This window comes from Henckelia pumila, chromosome 3 (genome assembly GCF_033568475.1).
Source record: "Henckelia pumila isolate YLH828 chromosome 3, ASM3356847v2, whole genome shotgun sequence".
Classification (NCBI taxonomy): domain Eukaryota; kingdom Viridiplantae; phylum Streptophyta; class Magnoliopsida; order Lamiales; family Gesneriaceae; genus Henckelia; species Henckelia pumila.
Window position 1 is genome coordinate 151,504,774 of NC_133122.1, and position 26,551 is coordinate 151,531,324.

The 26,551-nt window shown below is 35.6% G+C and overlaps 3 protein-coding genes across 5 annotated transcripts; 2 read left to right on the top strand and 1 right to left on the bottom strand.

The window, feature by feature from the left end:
* Positions 1-994: 994 nt before the first annotated feature.
* LOC140891176 (membrane steroid-binding protein 2-like) lies at positions 995-3,055 on the top strand. 2 transcript variants are annotated; one of them, XM_073299523.1, is made up of 3 exons: positions 995-1,427; positions 1,679-1,723; positions 2,574-3,055. In XM_073299523.1, the coding sequence occupies exons 1-3, from the start codon at positions 1,135-1,137 to the stop codon at positions 2,869-2,871; spliced, it is 636 nt and encodes a 211-aa protein (XP_073155624.1). In that variant the 5' UTR covers positions 995-1,134; the 3' UTR covers positions 2,872-3,055. The 2 variants fall into 2 exon arrangements, with proteins under 2 accessions (XP_073155624.1, XP_073155625.1); XM_073299524.1 differs by lacking the exon at positions 1,679-1,723 and having other exon boundaries at positions 998-1,427.
* A 16,163-nt stretch (positions 3,056-19,218) lies between these two features.
* LOC140887299 (chaperone protein dnaJ 72) lies at positions 19,219-22,487 on the top strand. Of its 2 annotated transcripts, none has more exons than XM_073294464.1 (3): positions 19,219-19,770; positions 21,543-21,612; positions 22,269-22,487. In XM_073294464.1, exons 1-3 carry the CDS (start codon positions 19,358-19,360, stop codon positions 22,332-22,334), a joined length of 549 nt encoding a protein of 182 aa, XP_073150565.1. In that variant the 5' UTR covers positions 19,219-19,357; the 3' UTR covers positions 22,335-22,487. The 2 variants fall into 2 exon arrangements, with proteins under 2 accessions (XP_073150565.1, XP_073150564.1); XM_073294463.1 differs by lacking the exon at positions 22,269-22,487 and adding an exon at positions 21,690-22,068.
* A 740-nt stretch (positions 22,488-23,227) lies between these two features.
* On the bottom strand, positions 23,228-25,153 carry LOC140887298 (presenilin-like protein At1g08700). The gene has a single exon (XM_073294462.1). The coding sequence runs from the start codon at positions 25,092-25,094 to the stop codon at positions 23,643-23,645; it is 1,452 nt and encodes a 483-aa protein (XP_073150563.1). The 5' UTR covers positions 25,095-25,153; the 3' UTR covers positions 23,228-23,642.
* Between the last annotated feature and the right edge of the window lie 1,398 nt (positions 25,154-26,551).

Sequence of the window (26,551 nt, forward strand, 5' to 3'; positions counted from 1 at the left end):
TTGCAATTTTTTATTATATACATATTTAATATTTTGAAACAATAATTTACATATTTTAATAAAATGGGTAAAAAGGCAAAAGAAGCGGGCTCAGCGTTTCGAACTTGAGCATTTAAAGTTGAAAAAAAGACTTTTCGCCCCTGGTTTTTTAGATCCAAATTAATATTATCTCTTACTATCTAATAAAGTGAGAGGATGCTATAGTAAATGTTTTTGGTATTTTTAATTGAATTTTCAAAATTATCCTTTATCTAATAATGCAATTTCTAAAGTGAGAGGATGCTATAGTAAATGTTTTTGGTATTTTTAAGTGAATTTTCAAAATTACCCTCTATCTAATAATGCAATTTTTAAAAATCAAATGTGCAATTCAGTAATTTCAAATGATTTTCAAATTTTGAAAGTAACTCTCACAATGTGTTTAACTGTTTGAGATTGTTGTTTTTTAAATAATAATAATAATAATAATAATAATAACAATTATTACATATATTTTATCTTCTAAAATGGTAGTTTAATAATATAAGCATTAACTTTTCAAAATAATAATAATAATAATAACGCGTGCATTAACAAGCACACTTATTGCGTGTGCAAGTTGCTAGTTATTATAAAATATATATAAGATCAATCATAAAAATCCTGTACACTTAGATGTGTGAGATCAAATTGTCTGTATATATCTTTTCTATCCCTTCTATTATATTAAGTGTGAGGCTACACTAAGTTGATACGTTGGTGTGGCCTCTTTGTTTTTAAATTTTTTTTTACAATTTTTTTTTGTTGCAATGATTTATTTTTTTTATTTTCTAAAATTATTTAATAAAAAACGGACTGTAATGAACATAAACTTGTATGCAAAAACACACTATATAAGCATGCAACACGTGCAATTCGGTACTAGTATTATAGTATTTATAAAAGGTGTATAAAAAAATAAAATTTTATTTTGAGATTCGTGGTTGGTGGCGGAAGGATGATGTTCCATGCAGTTCCCAATCCCATGCCCATTGCCCGATCTAGTCAATTCACACCCTTCGACTCTCACACCCACCCGATAAATTCCCATTTCGATTTCACCATCAAAACCCTACCAAACCCTAATTCTCCTCCTCCTAAAAACGAAATTAGTTCATGGCGCTGTGGGATTTGCTTACGGAATCGATCAACCAGTACACGGGGCTGTCCCCGACGGCGTTTTTCACCATACTGGCGCTGATGTTCGTGACTTACAAGGTTGTCTCTGGCATGTTTGTGGCGGCAAATGATTACACCGCCGTCAAGAGAGAGAATGAGTTTGTCCTCCGCGAGCCGGTGCAGATGGGCGATGTGACGGAGGTGGAGCTGAGGGCCTACGATGGTTCTGATCCCAACAAGCCGTTACTCATGGCTATCAAAGGACAGATCTACGATGTTTCTCGTTCCAGGTACTTGTTTTTCAGAGATCCCCGTTCACCAAGCGAGCTCGTTGAGCGCATGACTTGAATTTCGTTGGAATGAATAAATCTTTGCATCGCTGAACTGTTTTTCTTGCCTTGTTACTTATTCCCCTGTTTGTTGCTTTTTTACAAATACATCAATCTGCCGTGAATTTGAATTGCTAGTTATACTGATTTAAGTCTAAATATTAGTACTATTTAAGAGGTGCGAACTACCAAGTATGACTAAAAATTTGCAGGCGCCTGCTCGAGGTTGAACCACATTCTAATGGGCTCATGCTCAAGTGAGATTTGAGTCGACTTGAGCTCAATTCGAATTCGAAGAGTGAAAAATTGAGGCTTGAGCTCTTTTTCAATGGATATTTAAGTTCCAACTTCCGAATGAGCCTGTTGTGTTCTGAACTTGAATTCAGAGGTCAAGATCGAACACACAGAATCAAGATTAGAAATCACGAAAATAACTACAGCTGGAAGATAAAAATAAGATTAGAAATCTCGAAAATAACTACAGCTGGAAGATAAAAATACAGCAAATACAGCTAGAAGATTTATACATAGTAACACAATTAAAAAATTCTCACGTATTTAATAGCCTAGCTAGATATTTAATAACAATACAGCTACAAGATGGGCAAAAACAGAGACGAAACTAGGAAGGAGAAACAGTCTCGGGTGGTGAACAAACAGTGGGGTTCTCCGGTGTCTCAGATCTAGGGGAATCAGAGCGGGGTTAGCTGCATAGATGAAGATGAGAAAGAGGTGGAGGTGGTTGGAGAAGGAAGTGGCCGAGACAAGGCGTAGAGGGTAGAGGTAGTGGAAGTCGAGGGTGGAGAAGATGGATGAGGATTTGGATTAGCAGAAATGGGATAAACAAAAAAAAATAAAAATAAGTGTATAAAAGTTTGCAGAGCTAGAAGTTGTGTTGTAAAAGTTTTCAAGTTTGGTTCAGATTTCGGGCTTTCGGCTCGGACAAAGTAAATTCAAATTCAATCATTTGAATCTGAACGAAACTTGATTCGTTTGCTCCCCCAATTGATGTGTTCCCTTTCATCCTTATAATCCGCATTGTGATGATTTGCAAGATATTTAATATGGTGAACCTACTTGAGATAATGTAATTCAATGTTATTTCAGGATGTTTTATGGACCTAGTGGACCATATGCATTGTTTGCCGGTAGGGATGCAAGCCGAGCCCTCGCTCTAATGTCTTTCGACCCTAAAGACCTTACTGGAAATATCGAAGAGCTGACTACTTCAGAGTTGGAAGCTTTACTAGAATGGGAATACAAGTTCATGGAGAAGTATGTGAAAGTGGGGCAAATAGTCGGAGGAAAAATCATCGAGCCTAAAGAAACCGGATTCGAAGATCAATCTACCAAACACGATGGAGATGAATCCAAGGAAACCGGATCTGAAGTAAAAGATTTGTAGTAGAAGACATCCCATTCGCATGCTCAAGTTTTTGAACAAAACACATGGTATGTAAAATTTCAAGGGTTCTGAAAATGAACCTGAATATATGATGTTTAGGTTGTATAATGTAACTTGTAAGGACCACCGGACCACTGTTACTCTTCAATAAAATAATGAAAGATGTATAAAATTGTACGTTTTACGGCTCAGTTTTCTCTTGAACATATATATATATATATTATATATGTATATACTATTTTATTAAAGTTGAGATAGGTATAGTAAACGCTTCTTCTCATCTAATGTGTGGATACCAAGTTTTTTTTTTTCTCATTTTACCCTTCATTTTACTATTTTCGTGAAAAAAATTTGTGTTCATTTTGAAAAACATCTCACTTGAAAATACATAAATCACTACACCCCACTTTCTCAAAAAAAATAGAATTCATTGATTCAACTATAACACTTTAAAAAAAAAAACTGATTTATATTTTCACACATAAAGAGCCCGTTTAGATTTTGTAGAGATTTTTTAAAATAAGTGCTTTTAAAAGCTGCAATTTTTAGCTTTTGAAAAAGCTCTAATTTTGACTTAAAAAAGTGCTTATTTAAGCACTTTTTTGGTCAACCAAACAATTTGTTAACTGAAAAACACTTAAAAAAATGTTTTTTTGGCCTGACTTTTGAAACCAAACGGGGCCAAAGCATGCGCCTATCCCGCTAGTATATATAATAAACGAGTTGTTCTCACCTCCCACGAAGATAACTACAATTGATTGGCACAAATAATATAATAGTGAAAAACTAGTAATCGTAACCTTTTAGGTGTATAACGTTGATGATATTCAAAAACGTAATTAACAAGTCGGTTGAGTATAGTAGGAAATTTATTTTACTTTCTATGACTAATGTGCGGATAACTAAGTTATGGATTTAAGAATTTTTGTGTTTCATCGTTGACAATATAATTAAATCCACAGATTTGAAATAATTTCATTCAAAAATATTGATTTTTGATCTTGAAAATGTACATTCATATGCTTTTCGAATTTTGAGCAAACTCCTTGTGGATATATTTTCAAGGCACGCTTGCTTAATATTTGAAAATACAAAAAAATTATGGGCAACTTGAAAATCACTCCCCAATTCAAACTTAAGTTTCATTTAACTCCCTAACTTCTTTTTTTTTTTTTTTTTTTCCAAAAATGCCTTTTTCTTAATTTTAATCATTATTTTCTCTCGAAGTATCAAATGCGTAATCTGATTCACTTGATTAATCAAGATAATAAATATTTTCATCATCGAATGAAAATTCAATTGTTTCTACTGGATAGAATCCAATAGTATATAATTCTTCATGAAGTTTAATATTTTTTTCGTTTCGTTTTGGACATTCATTTGCATAATGTCCTTATTCATTGCACACCAACATGCACAATTATTTCCTTTATCTTTTGAGCAAGATGATTCTTTGTTATCAAACTTTTTATATAATTTTCTTCTATAAGGTTTTTTGAAAAAGTTCTTTTTGAATTTACTTTTCTTATAAGGAATGAATTTTCTTTTAAATGATTTATAAGGTTTATTAGTTTTGGTTTGTTTGTGTCGTTTAGATGTTTGTGTGACATGTTTGTTTTACAACCATAATCTTTTACTGTGAATTCTATTTTGTCATAACAAAGTTTATTGTTTTGTTTGTAGGACTTGGAGACTCTTTTATTTGGCGTTACTTCATGACATTTCTTTGTTATTATATCTTTGATAAATTTAATAGCTCCTCCTAACGTTTTGGCATAAGAAGTCGTTAAGAATTCATCTTTACTGTTTATTGGTATATTAGGTATCTTATTAAAGATACTTAGTTTATAGTGTTCTTTTTTATCAGCGTCTATTAACTGATAATAGTTTGTTTCATAATCACATATAAATTCCTCTAAATAGCAATTCTTCTAGATCTTTTTCTAGTTTTGCTACGGATGCCATTAGGATGAAGTTGATTAATTGACAATAGTTTGTTTAATTTTAAGAATATTTTGGTCCATTGTTCTAATTTTCTCGAGTATATCTTCATCATTTCTAGCAAATGATAATGATCTTCTCGGTAATGAATTTTTGTTATTTGAAGATCATCCGAACTCCATGTTTTATGAGGTTTTATTTCTTCAATGAATACTTTTTTGGGTGTTTCAACCCTTGTGATGTCCTGAAAGATCGTTGGAATCTCGATCATTTCTTTAGATTATGAACTGTGCGAATGCACACTGTTTGATAATGCTAATCCAACAATATAATGTATGTTGATTGGTGCATTTCGTGATCTCATTAAATCTTTTATTTTAAAATAATATTCGAGTGTTAAGACTCTGTTAATATATTTATCTTGTGTAGAAACTGAGAATTGTGGATATAAAGTAAAATTTAAGTTTTGAATAACAGAGATTTCCGGTAATTATTTCTAGTATAGAATCTCGTAGTTATTTATTTGTTTATCTCGTACAATAATCTCGATTGGTGAATCGATTCCTTCTCTAAAATGAGCTGAAACTATTATATCAAGTCCTCCGATAAAGATATATTTTAGTTTATTTCTTTCGGATTCTTTTGCTCATCTCATAATTGGTTCTACTTTTGTTGTCGTTAGAAGAAGTATTTCATTTTTATGTTCAAGGTTTATACGTAAGGATTTTTCTCTTGTTTTTAAAGAATAGAATATATGATTATTCCTTGAGTTTAATGTTTGAGATATTTTAGTAAAATACCTTGAATAATTAGTAATTGTTGTGAAGAACTGTCGTTTTTGAGTTTCTTAATTTCTAAGAATTTTTGTTTGTTGAATGTGATATTTAAATCATATTCTTTATTATTCTCAATTTTTTCTATTTCCAGATCTGTCATTAGTAAATTAGGGAAGACCTTTTCTTTTCAAGATCTATTAGTTGTTGTTCAATATCTGCTATATCCTGGATTATCATCTTCTTCAGGAATTGAAGAGTAATTTAGGGCTCTTATATGAGTTTTTAGCTGTTTTTTAGTCATATATATTTTGAAACTGATATGCTTAATTAGTTGCTAGATTAAATATGCTAAGTTTATACTTTGATCGTACTGATGTACATCTTTTATTAATTCAATACTTTTGTTCTTGGATCATATTTTTAGATTTTATATACATACTTGTTTCTCTGAATCCTTTTCCTAAATGAGATATGGAATTGTTACATCATGATGCTAAATATTTATAGTAGATCTAATCCTGATCTTGATTCTTAATTTTCTGGCTCTGATACCAGATTGCGAAAAATTCTCCTAATCGTCTATATCTTGTAAACTATATTCATCAAATTGTTCTATTAGTTTGGATTCTAAATAAAATATTTATTGGTTTATTATATTATATTCTTCGTAGATCTGAATATATAATGGGCCTGTTTTTAACAAAATTTTAATTTTCTCTCATAATTCTTGAAGCTTATTATTTAAAATGCACATTTCCTGTTTGAGTGTCATACGAGAAATATTTTAGATTTTTTGAAATAAATTTTAAATTAAGGGCAATAGGAGGTTTAGAAAAGTTACCAAATTGATCAATCCTTGATCCTGAGTAGATGCCAAATCATTGCTTTTCCTTAACGATCACTTGTTTAAAACGGTGCTTGCCTTTTGGATCTCCAGGTTTACTCTGATCATGAATTTTCAATCGATGGCTTCCAGCCTTCTTCCTCCTTACGCCCTGCCTGTTTAGTTAATTGTCATTAGGCTTAATTTGTTTTTTGATTTTATGCTTCTTAATTTTCTATAATCTTCATGCGTCTTGTATGAATTAGAGCATAAGAAACTTAAGAAGAAAGAGGGAGACTCAAACTTCACTTACTTATTTTCAAAACAAGCATATCCTTATATAGGCGTGGAGAAACACGTACAAAGATAAGAATAAAAAAAAAGGGAGGGGGGGACCATTCTTGACGCTACATAATGAAAGACAACTTATTTTCCGTCTGAGGGGACGCCTTTACATGTGGTGTGGTCCACGATTATAAATTTACATTGTATCACTATCTGAATCTCTAGTGGCTTCGGACCACTTTTTATTGGTTTTTCTTTTTTGACAGCCATTTCTTCTATCTTTATTGGTTTTCAATGTCCACATTTGTGAGTGGTAATCGTTCCTACTTTTTTACATAGCATTTGTTGAGTCTTTTTTGTCATGTCGACTCTTGATTCATAGATTGGAGCTTCAAATTGTGCTAACATTGTTAGATATTTTTTTCTGGATGAGCTCCTTGTGTCCAGTGGTTAATAAAATTTTATTATATGCAAAATTTATTTTAACCTTTGAATTTTCATCTATCTTTCCTATTTTCAAGATCATGTCAATTAATGTTTTTATTCTTATCTTTGGAAGTGTTGAGATGTCCATGACTGGTTTCTCTTCATTTGATCTTTCGAATAATAACTTTTTCGTTATTCCTTCGACATTGAATGTATATCATTGGTTGATAGAATTTGTCATTATCCCAATCTGAAAGAATTGAATGAATATTCAATGTTAATACTGGATCGTCGTTGAAGACTGCTTTATTGAACTTGATAATAATATTTCTCAGTTGATAGGGAAATAGTTATATCTCTTGATTGTTTGGACTGACTTCTAATCAACTTAATAATTCATTTGATAAAAATCTTACGACTTCATGCGTTGGTGCTCCTTGTAATGTTCTTGCTCTGGATATGCCTTGTGTGTCACAAGTTTTAGCCAAAATCCTGCAGATGTTTTGACTATTTTCAAATAGTTTAATGTCTCAAAGAACCCAGTCTTGAATTTTTCTGTAAAATTCGTTTTTTCAAAAATTTGTTTTTGTGGTCGTAGATTGACCATCTTTCTGTCTCTTTTTTCAAGGGCATTTTTGAACGTCCTTTCTTTTTATTTTTCATTTTTCTCGGTGCTGGCTGTGACCACTGATTCTTTTCCATTTTCTTTTTCTTTTTTGTTAGTGCTGGCTGTGACCACTGACTATTTTTCTTTCATCTCCATTATTTTGTCAAACGGAGTTGCCATTTTGATGGGTGTTCGTGGCGAGGATGATGACGAGGTTGTCATTTACTCTTTTGTCATTTGAATTTTTCTGATTAATTTTTTTTCTTTTGTTGAAGAATTTGAATTTCTTTCTGTAAGTCAATCAGTTGTTCTTTCAATTGACTTAATTGTTTCATCTTGAATATATTCTGCACAAGAAAATGTATTTATACATATATGTAAAATTCTTAGTAATTTAACACTTCTCGTGAGTAATTCGAATAGTTTGATTATGCGTATCATTGCATTTATAAATCATTTTTCAAGAATCGAATCAATCTTCATAAATGAGATTGATTATTTTACTCATAGAGTAACTTATGTTTCTGAATATAAATCTCTTTTCATTAATTTATATTCTCCATGCTTTATGAGGCATGTTTGGATGACTTAATGTAACACCCCGATTTTATCTTAATTGAGCTTATTCGAGTTAATCGGAGATTACAGAGTTCAAGAGCCGACTTGATTTTGATCAGGGTCTATTTTGCAAATTTCGGATTTTTCAGGAACTAAAACCAAATATTGGATTTTATATTTTATCTACACTTGGTTAACTTGGTCTATTCCCTTCATCTCCTTCCCCAAGCACGCCTCCACCATTGTAGATGCCCCATTTGAGATTCAAGCTTTCAGATTTCAGTCCTAACTCGATCCGTCCGTTGGAAATTATTTCTGAAGGCATTTTAGCGATCACGACAGCGAGAGCTTCGTTATATCGTAAGTTTTTCTTCGATCAGCTAAATTTTGATTTTTGGATGTTGTTAGAATCGATTAAGTTTCGGTTATGTTGTGCTTGACAGAGTTCTGATCGTTTATTCTCAATCTGTTTTGAATTAGAGAGTCGTTCGGATTTGTTATGATTTTTGGAAGCCTATTTTTCAAAAATGGAGTTTTGAGATTTGTTGGGTTTGAGCCTTTATTGTTGTCTTAACATTGATATGAGTTGATATAGATATTGTACTGCTGTCTGCGTTCCAGTTTGATTAGTTTATAGCCGTTATGCCGCCGGTTTGAGTTTTTGAGATTTTGAACCGTTTTGAGTTATAGAACTTTGGCTATTGAGTTTTGATCGTCGTTGTTGATCTTCTTTTCCTCCGTACAAATCTTTTGGAGTTTGTCGAGCCCTGTGTTAGCAGCTTGAGATCGTCGAAGAATTGGACGAAGAGCGGTAAAGAGTTTACCTTGAGCCTTGTTGTTGTTTAGGTTGTATAGATTTTGATATAGCCTTTTTTGTAGCGTATCCAGAATTGGAGCTACTTGCTTTGAGAGGTACAAGCAGTCATCATTTAGCGGGATAGCATACTCAAGACAGTTGGTTCTTAAGTTTTCCATTAAAATCACATACTTGCATCAATACTTGTTCTAACATGTGGAACTTGTATTTTGTTGTTGATTGAGCACTTGTTATATGACTTAATGTTTTATGTTTTACTTATGCATTCATCTTGAGCCAAACCTTTGATTTCAGCAGGCAGAACGACCTTTTTTATTTAGAGGTTTTGGGGGCTATGTTGCGAGTGGCCTGAGTTGTAGAAGTTCACCTAGTGTTAGCATACTTCTCATAGCCGCACCAAAGTCTAGGGGATTGGGATACGTGGCACCACCTCGATGGGGAGAGTCGGTGAGTTGTTACGTGATCTCATCATCGGGATCCCAAAAGCAAAGCAGCAATCCCTTGTTTATCAGAATTGATATCCCTATTTTAAAGACATGCATATAATTCGTTTTGATTTGATTATGTTGTCTTGAAAACATGTTGTTGATATGTTACTTGTATTACTTGTTATGTTGATTTTACTGGAAATATCATTCTCACCGGAGTTATCCAACTGTTACTTTGTTTTGTATGTGTACTTGGCAATAGGTGGGGTATGATCAAGTCAGTGAAGGCCTGGTTAGCGTCAGGAGTGAGAGATAGAAGTGGGACTCGGTTTAGAAGTCGTATCAGTATGTCTATCTGTGAGACCTCAATTCTAAACATCTAATCAAAGAGTAAACTAACTAGCAAGCATTAAAAGTCGAGAGCATTTTTTTTTTTAACAGGGGCCGCGCGGCCGCGCATGGCACCCTGGCCAACGCGCGGCCGCGCATGGCGCCCTGCCCGAGAAGAATCGGGCTGCGCGACGCGCTGCTCCTGCTGCTAAAAACAATTCCAATGTACGACCAAAGCTCGGGGGGTGAAACAATCATCGCTCTAACAACAAAATCTTGCATTGGTACAAAATTCCAGCAATAAGGTATTCAAATACATAAAAGGTGTAGAACATGCATCAATTCTAAGTTCCACGATCCAAAATACAATACGATACAAGTTCAATTACAAATTTGACTTCTATAACAACAAGGCCTCACTCTATCAACTCATCCACCTAACCATGCGATCTCTGACTCGGTCCTGCCCCACCTATTGCCAAGCACACATACAAAGACAAGACAACAGCCGGATAATCTGGTGAGAATAATATTCCCAGTAAAAGAGACTAGCATGCAATATCAAATAAGCATTTCAAATCGAAATACATCAACTTCCAGATATTAAAATATCAACCATGCAATTTCAAGACGAATCAAAATGAAATTCATGTCTTTAAAACTCTTGGATTATCAAGTCCGGATAATCACAACATTTCTGCTTTGCTTTTGGGATCCTGAGGATGAGATCACGTAAACAACTCACCGACTCTCCCGATCGAGGTGGTGCTACGTATCTCCATCCTCTAGACTTTGGTGCGACTATAAGGAGTATGCTAGCACTAGGTGAAACGGCTACACCCAGGCCACTCACAATATAGCCCCCAAAACGTCTAATAAAAAAAGAAGGGTCGTCCTGCCCGCCGAAATCAAGGATTCTTAGCTCAAGATGAATGCAATGCAAACATAACTCAATCAACTAAATTCGAGTAAAAGTAAATAACATGCAAGTATGTGATTCTTCGGAACACTCGAATCAAGTCGGATTCGAGTCACTCGTTCCATTCCAGTCTAAGTCATCTTATACCTTTTCTCAAACGTCGATGCTCCAAACCTGAAAACAACAACGATTCCTCAATCAAGATTCTATCAAACTTTCTCAATCGAAAATAAGAAATCGATACTATACCGGCAACAATCTTCAAAGCGATTTAACTCCTGAAATCTCACAACTCAACGACCTTCGAACGAATCTGTACGAAGGTAAGAGAATATCAACAAAGACGATCAAACTCAATAGCCAAATATCATCGACTCAAAACGGTTCAAAATCCCAATTTCAAACCGGCGGCATAACGGCTATATTCTAATTAAACCGGAATCGCAGACAGCATCATAACAACAATATCAACTCAATACAATGCCCAAACAACAACAAAAGCTCAAACCCAACAAATCTAAAAATCCTCATTTTCGAAAATGGCTTCCAAAAATCATAACAAATCCGAACGACGCTCTATTTCAAAACCGACAGAGAATAAACGATCAGAACTCTGCCAAGATCAACATACTCAAAACTCAATCAATTCTAAAAATATTCAAAAAATAGAATGCATCTGATCGTAGAAAAACTTACGATAGAACGAATCTCTCGCAGCCGTGATCGCTAATCTGTTTTCATAAATAATTTCTAATGGACGGATCGAGCTCGGGATGAAATCTGGAAAGCTTGGAAGTCGCTTGGAGAGTCTTCAATGGAGGGAAGGCGTGAGGGAGGGAGGATGAGTGGAGGAGAAGTCAAACAAGGTATAAATATCTATTAAAGTCCAAAATTATGTTTTAGTCCCTGAAAAAATCCGAAATTTTCAAAAAGGACCCTGATCAAAATCAAGTCGGCTCTTGAATTCTGGAATCTCCGATTATCTCAAATAAAGTCAATTTAAGATAAAATCGGGGAATTACAATTCTCCCCTTCTAAGAACAGATTTCGTCCTCGAAATCAAACACGGTTCCAACGCGCACTGAGTCTCTCAATTTACTCCTTCAAGTCCGTCAATCGGAAGTTGACTCATTCTCGTTAGAAAATCCTTCTATGCTCAGTCACAATCGAATCATCTCTGGTTCCAACTCAAAGCATAACATCTAAAGTTCGACTCTTCTGACCTGGCTGTCCGTCGTTCTGAGGGTATCAAATTGTAAAAGGTGTAATCAGACAACAAAACCTCATCGAAAACTATGCCGAAAGAACGAGTGCATCAAGGATCTCTGTCTAAACTGACAGACTTTGGAAAAACATGACATCTGCCGACCTCTGACATGATAGTAATCCTCTGGTCTTGACTGAAAGTCATTCTGTACGGAATACGGTAGCAGATTCCAACAATCGGTCAGTCGAAATCAGATAGTAGATAAAATAAGAACAGTTCAAACTCCATACAATTCCTCAGATAAGGATTCGCAGTCAGAAATATCATACAATATAATCCTCTTCTCTGTCCCCAAATCAGTTTCGTCTGCGAAAACAATTACTCCAACTCTTAAGATTAGAAAAGATCACAGAAATCTCCTCATAAAACAATAGATAACAGATCTACTAATCAATAAGATCTCTGCGAGCTCAAAGTCCAGATTCAGACATTGAGTCTCGAGCGTCTTCCGCTGTCTCGATGTCCAAACTAGAGCACGATTCTTCTGAATAATAATACATCACAAGATCTTGATAAGAAGAATACCAAGTACTGAAATATCATCAGCATCGAAATCAGTACACCGGAGCGCTGGTCGACAAAAATTCCATCACCAAATCATAAAATCGAGGAAGACAACTCAATCCAAACAGAATTCAGACATCGAAGAATAGCATACAACTGTTCGGCACAAAATCTGCTATAAAATCCTCAAAAGCTCTTAAAGATCAGTACAATTCTTATTCCAACAGATGAGAAATCATCGATAAGAATTCATAGCTTCCACTAAAACTTCTGAAAGATCCGGTTAATTGAAAGATTAACAACACTAATTGAGTGTTCGTCAATTCAAACGACTCAACCAAAGTTAAGGAGCACGATAAACACTAAACAAATTCTTCAATAAGAAGGCAAGATACTCGCCAGTATTATCATTCAATTAGAGTATGAAACCAAAGTCGAATGTTACCTGATCTGTCAATATCGGGTGCAGCCTGAATCTGCGGATCCTCAGACAGAGCAAAAAGTCATGCCTGCTATCTGGGAGGCTGGCTCGCATACTGATTACCTTCCTGCCTAATCTGCTGCTGAGGTTGGAAAGAGTGGACAGTAGGTGCTTGCTGCTGAGGCTGAGCTGTCTGTCTCGAAGAACTTCCACTTTGAGCTTGCTCAGGGACACGCTGAGAACACGTTCTTGCAAAGTGCCCCGCCTGGTTACAGATATGACAGCTTCCAAAAATACCTCTACACTGATCACTGGAGTGACGCTCTCCGCAATTGGCACAAGACATGCCTGACTGACCCGAACTTTGTCCCGATCCATATTGCCTCGAGCCACTAGAGCTCGAAGAACTGCCTCCGTGCTTCTTAAACTGCTTCCCCCTCGGAAGATAGTAATCCTTCCTATTACCTCCACTGCTACCACCTTCAGAACTCGGTGGTTGATTCTGAATCTGAAAAGATTGATTCTGGTATTGGGACGGTTGGTTCTGATATTGAGAAGGTTGTGCCTGGAACTGTCCTTGCTGCTGTTAAGGCACAAACTGAGCTCCTCTCTGTCTCCACAAGCTTGCTTCAGCTCCTTTTGCATTATTCATGGCATCCGCAAAATTATCTGGCCTAGCAGTGTTTACCAGTGTGAAGATATCAGGGTTCAGACCATTAATGAACTGGTCGGCTTTAGCTTTTTCATTGTCGGCAATGTGCGGTGCAAAACGCAACAAGCTATCAAACTTCGCTACGTACTCCTCAATGTTCAAATTCCCTTGCCTCAGATTTGCAAACTCGGCTCCCTTGTCCTTTCGATACGAAACTGGGAAAACCCGCTTATAAAACTCAGGCTTAAACAGATTCCAGTTAATAGCCGTACCTCGGTTCTCCATGGATCTCTTTGTCATGATCCACCAATTCTTAGCAACACCACGAAGCTGATGAATGACCAACCTGGTTCTGCGGTCATCAGAATAGTCAAGGAATCAAACAACTGATCAACGTCATCCAACCAACTCTCACAGTCAACTGGATTCTTTGTACCCAACAACAACGGTGGATTAAACGACTAGAACCTCTTCAGCAAGGTTTCCATCGGCATCGTTGTAGCATCCATCTGAACAGTTTCGGTACTAGCTTGCTCATTAGGTGGATTAACTGGCGGTGGGTTCCTGTTAATAACTCGTCGAGGACCCATTTGATAATCAAAGGTTAGGACACAAGATATCTCAATCGCTGCAATTCGATGTCCTTGCAATCTCTCAAAATTCCGGATACAGGTGAATTAAAGTTCATATCTCAAATAATTCATGCTTTATAAATTAAATCACATAGTCATGTAATTCAAATAATTCTCAATTAATAAAGCATGCTCGCATGGTATTTAAACAAATCAATTTAAATAACTCAATCACATACGAGAATTCAATTTATGCGGACTCGATCTACCCCGCTCACTTCTAAATTCAGTCCAAGAATCTTGTGCTCTGATACCGCTTAATGTGAGACCTCAATTCTAAACATCTAATCAAAGAGTAAACTAACTAGCAAGCATTAAAAGTCAAACTTAATGTGAGACCTCAATTCTAAACATCTAATCAAAGAGTAAACTAACTAGCAAGCATTAAAATTCGAGAGCATTTTTTTTAACAGGGGCCGCGCGGCCGCGCCTCAGCTTGGCGCGGCCGTGCATGGCACCCTGGCCAACGCACGGTCGGGCCCTTGCAAGGAGCGGCCGCACATGGCGCACTGCCCGAGAAGAACCAGGCTGCGCGACGCGTTGCTCCTACTGCTAAAAACAATTCCAACGTACGACCAAAGCTCAGGGGAGTGAAACAATCATCGCTCTAACAACAAAATCATGCATTGGTACAAAATTCCAGCAATAAGGTATTCAAATACATAAAAGGTGTAGAACATGCATCAATTCTAAGTTCCACGATCCAAAATACAATACGATACAAGTTCAATTACAAATTCGACTTCTACAACAACAAGGCCTCACTCTATCAACTCATCCACCTAACCATGCGATCTCTGACTCGGTCCTGCCCCACCTGTTGCCAAGCACACATACAAAGACAAGACAACAGCCAGATAATCCGGTGAAAATAATATTTCCAGTAAAAGAGACTAGCATGCAATATCAAATAAGCATTTCAAATCGAAATACATCAACTTCCAGATATTCAAATATCAACCATGCAATTTTAAGACGAATCAAAATGAAATGCATGTCTTTAAAACTCTTGGATTATCAAATCCGGATAATCACAACATTGCTGCTTTGCTTTTGGGATCCCAAGGATGAGATCACGTAAACAACTCACCGACTCTTCCGATCGAGGTGGTGCTACGTATCTCCATCCTCTAGACTTTGGTGCGACTATAAGGAGTATGCTAGCACTAGGTGAAACGGCTACACCCAGGACACTCACAATATAGCCCCCAAAACGTCTAATAAAAAAATAAGAGCCGTCCTGCCCGCCGAAATCAAGGATTCTTAGCTCAAGATGAATGCAATGCAAACATAACTCAATCAACTAAATTCGAGTTAAAGCAAATAACATGCAAGTATGTGATTCTTCGGAACACTCGAATCAAGTCGGATTCGAGTCACTCGTTCCATTCCAGTCTAAGTCATCTTATACCTTTCCTCAAACGTCGATGCTCCAAACCTGGAAACAACAACGATTCCTCAATCAAGATTCCATCAAAGTTTCTCAATCGAAAATAAGAAATCGATACTATACCGGCTACAATCTTCAAAGCGATTTAACTCCTGAAATCTCACAACTCAACGGCCTTCGAACGAATCTGTACGGAGGTAAGAGAAGATCAACAAAGACGATCAAACTCAATAGCCAAATATCATCGACTCAAAACGGTTCAAAATCCCAATTTCAAACCGGCGGCATAACGGCTATATTCTAATTAAACCGGAATTGCAGACAGCATCATAACAACGATATCAACTCAATACAATGCCCAAACAACAACAAAAGCTCAAACCCAACAAATCTAAAAATCCTTATTTTCGAAAATGGCTTCCAAAAATCATAACAAATCCGAACGACGCTCTATTTCAAAACCGACAGAGAATAAACAATCAGAACTCTGCCAAGATCAACATACTCGAAACTCAATCGATTCTAATTTCGAAAATGACTTCCAAAAATCATAACAAATCCGAACGATGCTCTATTTCAAAACCGACAGAGAATAAACGATCAGAACTCTGCCAAGATCAACATACTCGAAACTCAATCGATTCTAACAACATCCGAAAAATAGAATGCATCTGATCGTAGAAAAACTTACGATAGAACGAAGTTCTCGCATCCGTGATCGCTAATCTGCCTTCAGAAATAATTTCTAACGGACGGATCGAGCTCGGGATAAAATCTGGAAAGCTTGGAAGTCGCTTGGAGAGTCTTCAATGGAGGGAAGGCGTGAGGAAGGGAGGAGAAGTGGAGGAGAAGAAGTCAAACAAGGTATAAATATCTATTAAAGTCCAAAATTGCGTTTTAGTTCCTGAAAAAAATCCGTAATTTGCAAAAAGGACCCTGATCAAAATCAAGTCGGCTCTTGAATTCTGGAATCTCCGATTATCTCAAATAAAGTCAATTTAAGATAAAATCGGGGCATTACACTATCTAGTTTATATTGGAACATGTATAGATCTCGAACTTCGTTGTTTATGTTGTATCGACTTTGCGAGTATTGAAGTTGTATGTCGTCGTTGCATGTATTATGAACCTCGTTATGATTTGAATGCATTGGACTTGAGCTTTGGCAAGTTTTCTGCTATTATTTAGCTCTGTTCTGTCACCGCTCGATCGGTAAGATTTAACCGATTGAGCGATGACAATTGTACCAAGTTTTTGTTTTGCATTTTAGGCGGCCGCTCGATTGGTTGGATCTTACCGATTAAGCGGAGCTGGTTTCTTTGGGCAGTAACTTTTGCTTTTATTGCTCGCTCGATCAGTTAGATCTTACCGATCGAGCGAGGCCCTTTTCAAAAAAAAAAAATTTACTATTGCTTTTAGTCTTGGATCTTGTATACTTAATTGTTGTTTAATCCGAGATTAGTTGTTTAGAACCGAGGTATCACACTTAAAGTCATAGAATAATTCATGTTTCTGAATATAAATCTCATTTCATCAAATTTATATTCCCAATACTTTCTAAGGTATGTTCGGATGACTCGAAGTCATTTTCTGGATCACTTAGGATCTCTTTTGTTATTCCGTTACTACGGATATTATAATTTGGGTGAAGTTATCTGGTTAATGCATCCGGTAATGAACTATTTGTTCCTTTAACATACTGAATCTTGAACTGATAGTGGTTTAATTCCAATTGCCGTCCGATTAACCGTGCTGCATTTCTTTTCGTATTTCTTAATATTTTTCTTGATTTGAAATATGTTAAATTCATATTATCAGTTCGTACTAAAAATGGTTTAGAGATAAGATAAATTTCATAAGTTCTAATCGTAAAATTAGAGCTAAAAATTCCTTTTCATTTGAGTGATAATTTAGTTGTGCGCCTTGAAAAATTCCTGATGTATAATTACATAATTCTTCATTATTCCTGGTAGCTGTTTTAGTAAGTTCTTCTAAATTTCTCTCTCATGTATATGCTTTTAAACATGCTCCCCAATATTCATCTGACGCAACTGTTTCGATTATTATTATATCTTTATTTGACGAAAAATATAACTCAGGGAGATTACTAATTATTTTTCTATTAATTAGTATCTTCTTTCGATCATTTTCATTTATAGTCCTAGGTAATTTATCTTGGTTTTAAATAGTTGTGCTTACTTTTCAGAAAATATAATCCCATCTTTATGACAAACATCTAGTACTGTTATAAGGTCTTTATAATTTTGTTCTAATGTTTTTTAGTAAATTAATATATCATCTATATAAACACAACAGAAATCTATATATGGCTTGAATGATTCATCCATGTATCTCTGAAAGATACCTGACGCTTGTTTGAGTCCGAAAGGTAATACTGTCCATTGGTATTGTCTTTTTGGACAACTGAATGCTGTAAGTAATTGTGTTTGCGAATCTAACTGTATTTGCCAAAATCCTGATTTACAATCTAAACTGAAAAAATATTTCATTCCTCCTATATAAGATAGTAAATCATTTTTGTTTGGGATGTAATATTCATTCATGATTGTTGCATTATTAATTTTACGATAATCAATTACCACTCTTTTCTTGTCAGTGTTTTTTTTACTGACATAAAAAGCTGATGAAGAGTGTGACCTCTTACTTGGAATAATTATTCTAAGTTTAAGAAATTCTTGGATTTATTTTTCAAATATTTTCACATCATCCATGTTGCATCTTCTCGGTGCTTCACGGATTGTGATATTAGAATCTTTAAGTTTTATTGAAGCACTAAATTGTTTTTTTTTCTTAACTTTGTCCTGAGGATTTTCAGAACAAATATCATGAAATTTCTTCATGATCTTTTTTTTAGGATTAATAGTTAAAATATTCTCTATTTTAAACTCTATAGGATTATTATTTCTTTTATGAATTTTTTTTGTAAATCTTTCATTTCCTACACAAAATGCCGTTGATAATGTGAATCATTGATGATCCCTTGTTTAAAGTTATATGATTTTCAAATTGTGTAAAAGGAAAGTATTGTCTTGAAAAGTTATTCCATGTTATAATATTCATTTTGTTTCTTCTATTTCTATTTTTAATTTTTTTGTTACTGTATCAAGCATAATAATTGATCCATCTCCTATTCAAACTTTAATCCCTTATTATATTTTTTCCAATAATGATTTGAGAGTATGTGTTTACTTGTTAGGCACATACTTGCTTCTGTATCAACATAAACATGTTACATGTATATGATATGGTTTATGTTCTTTTATTTTTATTTGAATTTTTATATAAATACTATTAGTATTAGTATTGTTTTTCTCCATTTCTCACCTTTTTTAAAATTAAATAAAGGTATTTTGGAGATTTTTGAACAAAATATTCTCACTCTAGATAGTAGAAAATAAGTTTTATTTGGGTAGAGATTTATAAATAAGTTAAAATTGGTTTTAAGAACAGATTCACAATTTTCCGAAAAATGAATATCGTCACGCATGTCATTGGCCCTTAAATAAAATTACTTGGCAGTAAATATTCGGTGATTTACAAAATGAGAAGTCAGTAAGGAATATGGCTCTAGCACCGCCACGCCGCCCGCTATGCCCCTCGCCTCGCCCTCTCCCATTCATCCTCTTCCACAAAACCAGCCTTCGATTTCTTCAGAAATACGTCGTAGATCAATGACAACGTAATTGCAAATGGATCATTATCAGGTCTTGGGTGTAAGGAAAAATGCGAGCAAAGAAGAAATAAAGCAAGCTTTTCGCAATTTGGCCATGGAATTTCACCCGGACAAACATTCTCAATCCTCCAAGCATTCCAGAGACACCGCCACCTTCAAATTCAAGCAGCTTTCGGAGGCGTACGAGACTCTCATTGACGATCGCAAGCGCGCAGATTATAATATTAGCAGAAATGCTTATGGCGCGGCGCAGAATAAAAGATACGACTATGCTTACAACAGAGGCGGAGGAAGATATTCGTATGGGAATGGTTACGGGTACAGTGGATCGGCGAGCAGAGGTGCTGGCGACTTTGCCTTTACCAAATTTGAGGTTGGTCTTCGGTATCTCACCACCAGGAGTTTTCTACTCAATGCAACTTTTGCAGGGTAATTTTCTTTTTTTTTTATCTTCTTGATTTTATGCATTTAGAGTTTGAGTGTGTTTTATTGAATTTTTTATTGGTGTTGCGCGTTGGTATGTAGCTTAGCGTGAAGGAATTTTGTGGTGATAAAGCTGAATTATTTTACCTGATTAATTCCGATCAAGAAAACCTAGCTTGGTGTGAGCCTGGAGAATGGACGTCCAATGATAAATTTTCAAATTTCTTTGTTTCCCCAAACAATTTTCTTGCTTCACCTTTGCAGTGATTATTGTCATGATCCATCTTGATGAGTGAAATTCTCATCTGGATTCATCATTATCATCTTATGTTAATATTCAAAGAAAATGTGAAGGCTGTAGGGAAGGGCAGTGGAACCATGAATCCGTGCAAGAAAAAGATACTACGGGAATTATGCCATCTCTTATACATAATGGCTTCTAGGCTAGAGGAAGATTTGATGGGAAGGGTATAGCTTAAATGCATGGATATCGTACAACTTGAGTTCAAGGCTCAAGATAAGGCACTCCTTCAAGTTAAGTGCACTAAATCATATTATTCTAAATCTAAATATGGGAAGAAAAATTATATCAGATATCGTCCAATAATTGTTTAACTGAACTATTGAGAAATAATATGATTAAACATTACTTAGGATCTCAACTTTGGGTTCACAATTCCTTCATTTACCTTGCATCTTATAGGAATCTTTAGCTTTGTGCTTCATTTGCAGATTTTTTTTTATCAGATAGGGTCCAATTATTACTCAATTAGTGAACTATTGAGAAATAACATGAATAAAATTTGAGCTTTTTGAAACAATCTAGAAATTACAAAGTCAATCACTCACTAGAAAGTTGATGGACAGGTAAAAAATGGAAAAGGCGATTACATTAATATTACTTGCCCAAAAAGAATAAACAAAATCCTTTTAGAGAGCGATAGAAATTGGAGATGGACAGATGGTTTATCTGAATTCAGAATGGGTAGAATTTGACCACAAGCTATTTCTTGTTCTAATCCGCTTCCCAGATACTCATAAAGTGTATGTACCTTGGGGCTTGGTCAACGGTTGTCGTATAATCTACGTTGTGAAAATTCTTTTTTCGCTCTTCTGAATTTTGTACTGCCTTATATGATATATAAGTCTATTTTAGTTCACGTGGACACAGAAAATTAGTTTTCTCGATCATTTTTCTTGGATTTTAAGGTAAAACAATGCAACACTAGATAAACTCTTGAAATGGTCATTCCGGTAATTGTCATGTACATTCTTAAGTTTATATCCATTCAACTTTTTGTGCTAGCAGCTCACGTGTTTGTTCGAAGATTTGGAATGGTACTTGATACTATTATAGATTAATCAGTGAAATAAATTAAAAATTCATTAAATGTAATTCTGAATGCACAATATACATGTGTTTGTGTGTGTGTAGTAGTAGTAGTAATCCTTGCTGAAGGTATTATGGTCCCATGTTTGGATCATGTTATGGGATAATCAATGTATTTTGGATAGGGTTTTCGAGGCTCGTTTTGAGAGAACCTCGCGAACATTCACTGTTGATTTAGAATTCTGGATGCCTTTAGCAAGAAATCTGATGTATATGATGTAATCCCTATATTCATGGCTAGAGTGCATGCAATATTAAAATAAGGAAACTAAATAAAATCCTTCTAATCGATTCCTTATTTTTGAATCTTCCACCATATCATCCTTGATATCAGTAGTTTGTCCTTAATTTACAGAAGAACTTTTGCTAATGTTTGTCTTTGCTACAGAATTTTGTTAGGTGGAATGTATATTGTGGATACAGGTGGTAAGGCACTTTGGAAAATGCATAATCCTGGGGTAAGTTATTTTCTCTGTTCTTGTCTAGATCGAATTCTGTCAATAATATTTTCCGATTCCATTTCCGTCTCTCTCAGGATAAATTCCAAATGACATTGAAACGAAAAAGAAAAGGGAGAATTATAGAAAATGGTTGTTTTGAATACAAGGGAAAAAATAAACCTCCATTTAACTCCTCATTTCCTTTGCAGTAGCTGGCCTTACATGGTAGTCCATCCATCGTATTGTGGAGCCGTGGATGGCTAAAGGGTCTGGTGGGCAGCCACCCATATAATCTCTTAATTCGCTCGAAAATATTTTCATATATTAGTTATATACTACAATATGATATCGCCCCCACATGAAAATTGCGACTCCGCCTTTGATTTCTTGTGCACTGCATATTAATCCAATTTTACTTGGGCTGTATCGGCAAGGCGTCCATTTTAACCTTTTCCCCAAATTATGCATTTGTCGTGGAGGATGTTAAACATGAATCGTGATTTTTGTTTGGTTAATCAGACACGTTACACATCCGATGTACTTAGTTTCTAAAATAGATGTCTCCTTTTGCTTCAGATAAGTTTTTTAAAGCCTCTATAATGGGAGCAATTTGCTTGTGATACATCTCTATTAATATGCGGGAGTTGTATTAAATTATGTCTTATAATATGTAGAAATCTTTTGAAGAAGCCATGGAGTCTGTAAAAAATGCCAAAGAGGTCGAGGATGACACTTCCTAAGCATCTTTCTGTTGGTTTTTCCTACCAAGACCTTGAAGTTTGTCAAACAACTCTGTATACGAGATGTGGTCGAAAAAGTTTATATATTGATTGATGTAAGTACTGTTCTTGACAAATAATAATGTACATATTTATGCTTATAACAAGCTGCAGTTTTTAGTTACAAAGCACACGTGAAAAGTTCTCTCTGATTCCATCACCATATCCAATGACAAATAAGGGCATCGCCAGTCATAAACTCGATTTTTTGGTTCATTTTTGCCACATCTACGTCGGATCAAAAGTTTAAAACTCACTAGTTATTAAACATTTCCTTCCCAATTATAAACCTAAAAATATAACTTCTAGGGTTCCACTATCCAATCACAAATTCATTCTATCATTTCAATTTAATACTATTATTTTTAATTTTCATTTATATATTTAACTAAATATATTTATAACTATCACTTTAATTTGTATAATTAAATAATTATTCATATATATTATTTTTTAAATAATTTAATAAATTATAAAATTATAAAAAAATGAAAAAGATATATTATAAAAATAATAGTTTTTTATATATGATATTATGTTATATCTTAAAAAAAATCAGATTTGCTAAAAAAAAATACTGAAATTATAACATATTAAAACAAAAAAACAATAAAAAATTAAAAAAGAGAAACATTTGGGGTTAGCCGCAGGACCCACGTGGCAAAATGTGCACTTTTTTTATTTCTTGGACCATGAACTCATTACCTCCAATGGTAGTGGATTCATTTTTATAGGTTCATTGAACTTCCATCTATTAACCTACCATTGGAGGTGCCCTAATACATGGACAATGACTTTTAAATATGAAAATTTGATCTGCATCCTTTCACAAATGACACACAGAAAACCACCCATCTAAAGATCTACATTATACAACCATATTAGAAGTAACGACCTTAAATGCCAAAGACGTAGTCAGAAAAAAATTTGGGATTCAACAAAATGGCTTCCAAATTGTGAAGTTAAAGGATTGTTGTATCAAGTATCTAACTGACGCTGATATCACGGCTAAAATGTTTTGAACTGCACAATATTCCGAGAACAAGCGACAACGTTTGGAACTCGGGTTGTAACTTCTCAACACAAACAAAGCTAATTGTGACCATCTAAAGAGAGAGAGGAGCCAGAGAGACGCAGTTCAGTGAACTGTGTCAATAATACTTTCGTTTCAAGACCATGGATCACATTCTAAATCATGACATATTTTCAAGAAATTTCAAGAAAGGCTATATCGTGTCCATTTCACCAACATACGCAGGGACTGCCAGTTTAGAACATCATCAAATTAGTAGAAGCCCCTACCACAAACGGCTCCAACAAGAGTCTGGTCAGGAAGTAAAACACCACTCCCAAAGTAATTGAAATCGGAAGTGCAGGCAAAGCATGCCGGAAAACAGCCAACAATATGAGAGTACACCCTAGTCCTGATATGATCGCGAGATAACATGCGTAAACCGTCATCAAATCATACATAGCCGCCCTTCCCACAAGCACACTATAGAAAATGAAGTCTCCCATACCAAGCTTTATCCCCCTCTCCATACCATTAGTTCGAAGAGTATCACTAGTTCGACCAATATTACCGCCACTGTTAGTGTCGTTAAGGGGCGACTGGCTCTCCCTCGACACTCCATCACCCATCAAAGGGAAACTTTCAGCTAAATCTTCCCTCTCCTCATCAATCTCACCAAGATTAGCACTCTCCGTGGTAACCACCTCCATCGAGTGATCCCTTCCCGGAGTACTACTCACATTTAAAACTCCATTTCCGATCAATGGAAGTGTCTCCCCTCCAACTTCCCTGTCCTCATCAATCTCATTTCCATCACTAGTACTCTCAATTCCCATTATCTCAATGGAGTACTCATTCTCCCGAGTCTCGGAATGCCGCTCGTTACCGCTGTTACTCAACAACACTTGCAGCTCCACCGCACCCCTATTGTTAGTCTCATCGTTCGATTCCAGCCCTGCTGCTGCTACCAAAAACCCCAAACTTGAGTCCCGAGCTACAGGATTCCGCCATACGGTTGGCCTCGATTCATACACCAATGCTGGCAACTCGTCGTCCCTACTCGAGGCTAACTCCACCAACAATTTCAAGGGTCCGCCGGGGGCTAAAACTGCCACCAAATCATACAATGCTAATGCAACCAACACAACCCAGGTGGTCCATTCGGGCAATCGGGTGAACCAGGCCGCAACAATGATACCCGTCACCACCAAATTGCTCTGCTTCACAACTATCGGAACCCCATTCGAGAAAACAGAAATCGTGCCCAGAATCGTGAAATTGAATAGCAAAATGTAAAAAGTGACCGCGTCAACGGGTATGTTGAATCTCCGGATGATCGAAATCAATATGGAGCTGCCCATGAATGAGAAGACCATGAAGACGGAGAAGCGCGTGTAGTGGACGAGAAATTTGGTGAAGCGGTAGTAGAAGAGGAGAACGAGAAGGAAGGTAATGACGGTGATGATGAGGACGAAAACGACGGCGTTTAGGATAGCGCCCTCGAGTTTTTGGACCGAGGAGTCGGAGGGGGACTCGAGGTAGACTAAATTGGCGGCGGTGCGAATTGTGGAGGCGCCGGCGGAGGCAGTGGCAGATGGGTTGTAGACAGTGTAGACCAGGAGGACGACAAGGAACATGCAGACAGAGACCGGAGACATAATTGCAATAATTTCGTGTCCGATCGCTTCTAAGATGCTGCCGCTCTCCATTTCCGGCGGCGGAGACGGCGGAGTCTTCGATTGGGAAAAACGGGAGTTTCAGACTTCCATTTTGGGAGGGGTAAATGGTAAATTTAGGGAAAAGGGAGTAGGTTGTAACTTATTTATTAAAAAAAAATTCATAATTTACCTATTGTTGTGAAAAAGTAAAAATTTATGTTAAAAAGTAAAAACTTCAAAACTAAAAATATATCAAACTCTTCACTTTATAATATTTTTCTCTCAAATCAATTGTATTTTTCATCACAAATGAAGACTTATTTATAGATCCACATTTGAGATTAGTCCAAAAATTAATACATCATCATCTACATCATCACACACTAATTTTTCACATTTTACAATTTAATATTCAACATTCAACATTCAATATTCAATATAATAATAATAATAATAATAATAATAATAATATATTTTTCAACACTCCCCCTTGTGATGATGATCGTGATATGATGAATGTCTTCATTACGTGTTTTATACTGTCTCGTTAAAAACCTTACTAGGAAAAACCTAGTGGGATAAAAACCATAGTAAGAAAAAAAGAGTGCAGCCACGTAAACTTCCCCTCATGTTAACATGAGTGATTCTTCACATATTCCGTAGATTGCGCATCCCAATGTTGTATATATGCTTTCTGAATATCGTCGTGAGAAGTGTCTTTGTGAAGAGATCTGATGAGTTCTCACTTGATTGAATGTAATAGATATCAATATCTTTATTCTTCTCAAACTCTTCAGTGTAGGCAAAGAATTTTGGGGGGATATGTTTGGTTCTGTCACTTTTGATGTATCTTTATTTCATTTGAGCAATACATGCAACATTATCTTCATATAGTGTCATAGGCTTCTTGTCTACTGTCAATCCACACGATATTTGAATATGTTTGGTCATTGACTTTAACCATACACATTCACGACTTGCTTCATGTAATGCAATAATCTCGGCGTGATTTGATGAAGTTGTTACGAGTGTTTGTTTCTGTGAACGCCAAGAAATTGCGGTGCCTCCACGAGTAAATACATATCCGGTTTGGGAACGTGCCTTATGTGGATCAGATAAATATCCAGCATCAACATAACCAATGATACTTTGATTGGTGTCTTTTGAGTACAAAAGTCCCAAATCTGTCGTTCCTCGTAGATAACGGAATATATGGTTAATTCCGTTTCAGTGCCTCTTTATTGGATATGAACTGAATCTTGCCAATAAATTTACAGCAAAAGATATATCAGGTCTAGTGCAATTTGCAAGATACATAAGGGCACCAATGACACTTAGATATGGTACTTCTGGACCAAGAATAACTTCATCATCTTCACATGGACGGAATGGATCCTTTTCTATGTTTAATGATCTTACAACCATTGGAGTACTTAATGGATTTGATTTATCCATATTAAAACGTTTAAAGATATTTTCTGTATAATTTGCCTGGTGAACAAAAATTT